The sequence below is a fragment of the Galeopterus variegatus genome, unplaced genomic scaffold (assembly GCF_000696425.1).
Source record: "Galeopterus variegatus unplaced genomic scaffold, G_variegatus-3.0.2 Scaffold3896, whole genome shotgun sequence".
Taxonomy (NCBI): Eukaryota; Metazoa; Chordata; class Mammalia; order Dermoptera; family Cynocephalidae; genus Galeopterus; species Galeopterus variegatus.
In genome coordinates, this window is record NW_007730007.1 from 59,023 (window position 1) to 63,482 (window position 4,460).

At 40.2% G+C, this 4,460-nt stretch overlaps 1 protein-coding gene across 1 annotated transcript in view; it reads left to right on the plus strand.

Moving 5' to 3' along the window:
* TMEM131 (transmembrane protein 131) overlaps positions 1-4,460 on the plus strand; it is a gene marked incomplete at its 5' end in the record, with an annotated part of 147,794 nt that overhangs the window by 14,593 nt on the left and 128,741 nt on the right. Inside the window, one exon of the mRNA XM_008586239.1 lies at positions 2,689-2,729. Coding sequence (XP_008584461.1) covers positions 2,689-2,729 — 41 coding nt within the window. The remainder of the gene's footprint in view (positions 1-2,688; positions 2,730-4,460) is intronic.

Below are 4,460 nucleotides of genomic sequence, written 5' to 3' on the forward strand. Positions count from 1 at the left end.
GGGGGGGCCACGGGGGGTGGGGATCCGTTGCGGAAAAGGAAAAAAAAAAAAAAAAAAAAAAAAAAAAATGGTACAACTTGAAAAGCTTGACATATTTATGCACCTGTGAAACCATCACTACAATTGAGATAATGAACACACCCATTGCCCCCAAAAGTCTACTTGTGCCCCTTGGTAAACCCTCCACCCTCCCTCTCCATCTCCAGGCAACTGCTGGTCTGCTTTCTGTCACTATCAGTTAGTTTACATTTTAAAACACTTCATATAAATGGAACAATGCAGAATGTACTTTTTTGAGGGTCTGGGTTCTTTCACTTAGCGTAACTATTTTGAGATTCATCCATGTTGTTGCATGTATCGGTAGTTTTTATTGCTGAATAGTATTATATTATATGGATACGGAGTACCACAATCCATGTGTCTATTCACACACTGATGGAAATTTGGGTTGTTACAGTATTGAGCTATTACAAATAAAGCTGCCATGAGCATTCATGTACAAATCTTTGTATGGACATATACTTTTGTTTCTCTTGGGCAAATATTTAGGAGTGACTGGGTCATATGGTATTTTTAACTTTGTAAAAAGTTGCCAGGCTTTTTCTAAAGTGGTTCTATTTTACATTCCCACCAGCAGTACATGAGAGTTCCAGTTGTTCCCCATCTTTGCCAACACATGGCATAATCACTCTTTTTAATTTTGGACATTATAAGGCCACAAAAAGTGATTACATTGTATAATGTTGAATATACTAATTATCCTGATTTGAGCATCACATATTGCACATAGGTATTGATATTCAACATGGTACCCCACAGATATGTACAATCAATTATGTTTCGATTAAAAATTTTTTTTTAATTTGTACGTAGGTGTATAGTATCTCCTTGTAGATTTAATTCACTTTTCCTTAATAATTAATTCAGAGCATCTTTTCATGTGCTTAGTATTTGTTTAATTGTCCATTAAAAAATATTGGGTTGTTTTCTTATTATTCTGTGTCATTTCTCTATATATTCAGGATACAAACCCCTCATTAGATATCTGATTTGCAAATATTTTCTCTCAGTATGTGGTTTGCTTTTACATTTTCATTACAGTCTTTTGGTGAGCATAGTGTTTTTTGTTCATGAAATCTTTATTTCAAGGTTGTAAAGTTAGTCTTCTATGTTTTCTTGTTGAAGGTTTATAATTTTGGTTTTTATGCTCAGAACTGTGAGTTATCAGAAATTAATATGAGTACATAGTATGAAATAAGGGTAAAGGCTCATTTCCCCCTGACAAAGGTTTGTCCAGTTGTTCCCGAAGCATTTGTTGAAAAGACATGTTTCTCTACTGAACTGCTTTGATTCCTCTATTGAAAATCTAGTGAATATGTATGTGTAGGTCTGTTTCTGAACTCTATCCAGTTCCATTGATCTGTGTGTCTGTCTTTAAGCCAGTACTTCTATAGCTTTTTTTTTTTATTGTGGTAAAATATACGTAACATAAAAATTACTATTTTAATCATTTTTACCATCAGTGGCATTAAGTATTTTACCTAGCATGCACCCTCAAAAAATGAGGACATTTTCTCACATCTGCCAAATTTTCCCCATATACATTGTACAAAGTACCATTTCAAAATAATATATATTAATAGGAAAAAATATCTCCTGTGCTGCTTTTTCTAATTATAACGTGGCAACCTACCTTTTGGGTAAGTTCACTGATGGCATTCCTCAGAGTGTTTGTATTTTCTCATGAGTCATTAAGACCTTCATTTCCTTCATCACCTGAAGTCCAGCAGTTGCCTCCCAACTTCCTACTTTCCCTCTTGTCCTCCTCTAATCCATCCTCCATATATACTCCAGCCACAATAATATCTTTAAAACTTCAGACAGACCATGTCTGTCCGTCTCTCTCTCTCCTTCAGACCCCTTGTATTGCGTTTAGAGTACACCACAGTTCAGGCGTCACCTGGCCCTGCTTAGCCCGCAGCCTCACTTTCCACTTCCTTCCCCTCTTCTCTGAGCTCCAGTCGGGCAGGCCCGCTCTCTGTCTCTTTCCTCCCCTAGGGCCTTGCACATGCTGCTTTCCTCCACCACCTTCCACCCCACTTCCACGCAGCTCTTTTTTTATCCTTCAGGTTTTAGTGTATGTGTTCTCTCTTCAGACAGGCCTGCCCTCATGACATACTTACGCATGTCACCTGTATTCCCTTTCATAGCACCTTTCCAATGTTTTCATCATCCTTTTTCAGTATATAAATATATATTTATTTAGTTTTTAAATGACTTTCTCCTTCCCAACCCCATAAACCCTCAGCTCTGTGACAACAGGAACCATTATCCACCAGCACCTGACACACAGTTGGCAAGAGGTGGACAGTGATAGGCACAGGTGGCCTCACAAAGTGATTGTAAAGGGGACCATTCTCATAGGATGTATTGGTTTGGCAAACTTATAAAAATCACATTACTTTGTGTCACTTCCATATGTGTTCAAAATTTGATCCAAATTATTCTCATTTGAATTACATAGTTTGATGAGTCATTGCATATGATTTTGGGATCAGGTTTAAACTGAAAATCCAAGTGAGCATGAGATAAAGTTGAAACTATAGTAAAGTATTTTGGATATTCCCTACGTCTGTAGTATAAAGATTTGGTTTCAGTATTTTCATCATTATTTTCTTCCTTTTACAGACTGAGACAACACTGGGACTCAGTTCATATCAACAGAAAAGGTAAGGCTTATATGTTTAGTAAGATGCTAGCATGCTTTTCGTTCCCTCTGGGGTATTTCTGCAGTTCTTCTCTTTCCCTCTACTTTTTCTGATGAAGAGGGAGTAAAAAATTATAAATCCCATTGTATCGTGTATTTCTAAATATTATGTATGGAAAACCAGGTTTAAATCTGAATTTGGGCCGGCCCGGTGGTGCACTGGATAGTGCGCCGCTTGGGAAGCGTGGCGGCGCTCCCACCCGAGGGTTCGGATCCCACATACAGACCGGTTCCCGCTCACTGGCTGAGTGAGGCGCGGGAGGAACGCCGAGGGTTGCAATCCCGTTGCCGGTCCCCGGTCCGGTACGGGGGCAACACTGAGGGTTGCGATCCGTTGCCGGACACAGAAAAAGAAAGACAAAAAAAAAAAATCTGAATTTGCGTGTGATGCCGTTGTGTGGCACGCCTTTCCCTGCCACGTGTGCAGGCTTGTGTTCAGAACCAGCACTCTCCTTGTAACTCCTTATTGACTTCTGCTTTGGCTGTCCCTGCCTTTTACGGACTGACCATTGCTGCTCTCCGTCACCAGGGTTTTGCCTGCAGGTCCCTGGAGGAGGAACTCAGAGCTGTGAAACCCAGTCCTGTGACTGAAAGAGACCCTTTTTAAACATAGCTTCCCTGTGATAACAGGGGCATTGTTTTACATTCATGTGAATTTGAAGACACCTTCCCTGTCTCCTCACCCCCAAAGTCTTTGGTCTCTTAGAGAGACAGTATAAATGGAAGATCTTGTCATGATTCCCTTTCCATATCCAGCGACTCTCTGCTCCTGATACCTAAAGGGAAGTGAGGGCTTTCTTTGAGTTCGATAACCAGTCCCTCCAGCAGCCGTTTCATGTTTACCCCCTGTCTTTACTGATTGTTCCACTAAGGAACCATAGATTCAAAGGAGTTAAGCTTAGAAGGTTCAGCATAATGGTATAGTTGCAGTGTCTGTTCCACATGAACAGCTGGTCAAGCCCCCAGTACCTGTTCTATTGAGTGTTCTGTATTACCAGTTGGAATGCTGGCAGTGGTATCAATGGAGTTCTCAGATGAGTCCATTTCACAGATTTAAGAACCTAGTTATTTTGTAGTGTGTGTTGTTAGGAGTACATTTTATTCTGTTAGTGTATTTTGAAATGAGAGCAAAGCAAATTTATCTTCAAAAATTATCAATAAATAAATTATATAATGAAATTGGATACTTAATTACCAGAGTGACTGTACCAACAAAAGATACCCTGTCCTTGCTGTTCTGACTGCAGTTCCCATTTGGATTTAGCAGGAGCAGGGAAGCGTTTCCTCTCACAGACCTTGATGCTTAAAGTCCATCATTGAATGACCTCAGGCTAGCAAAATGCAGACTGCATCAACAAAGAATTTTGTCTTGAGAGAAAAGTGTGAAGTATTCAGATTAAGAGTAGGACAATTAAAACTTCTTACTTTGTAAATATGAGTCTGCACTAGTCCATTTCTGTTTCTTATTACAGAATACCTGAAACTGGGTAATTTATAAAGAACAGAGGTTTATTTGGCTCACGATTCTGGGACAGCTGCATCTGGCGTGGCTGCTTCTACTCAGCGGGAAAGAGGGCAGCCAGCGGGTGCAAGATCACATGGCAAAAGGAAGCGGGGGGGGGGGGGCGCAGGGGCAGACTCCTTTTAACAATCAGCCCCCGTGGGAACTAAAAGAGCAAGACTTTACTCACTT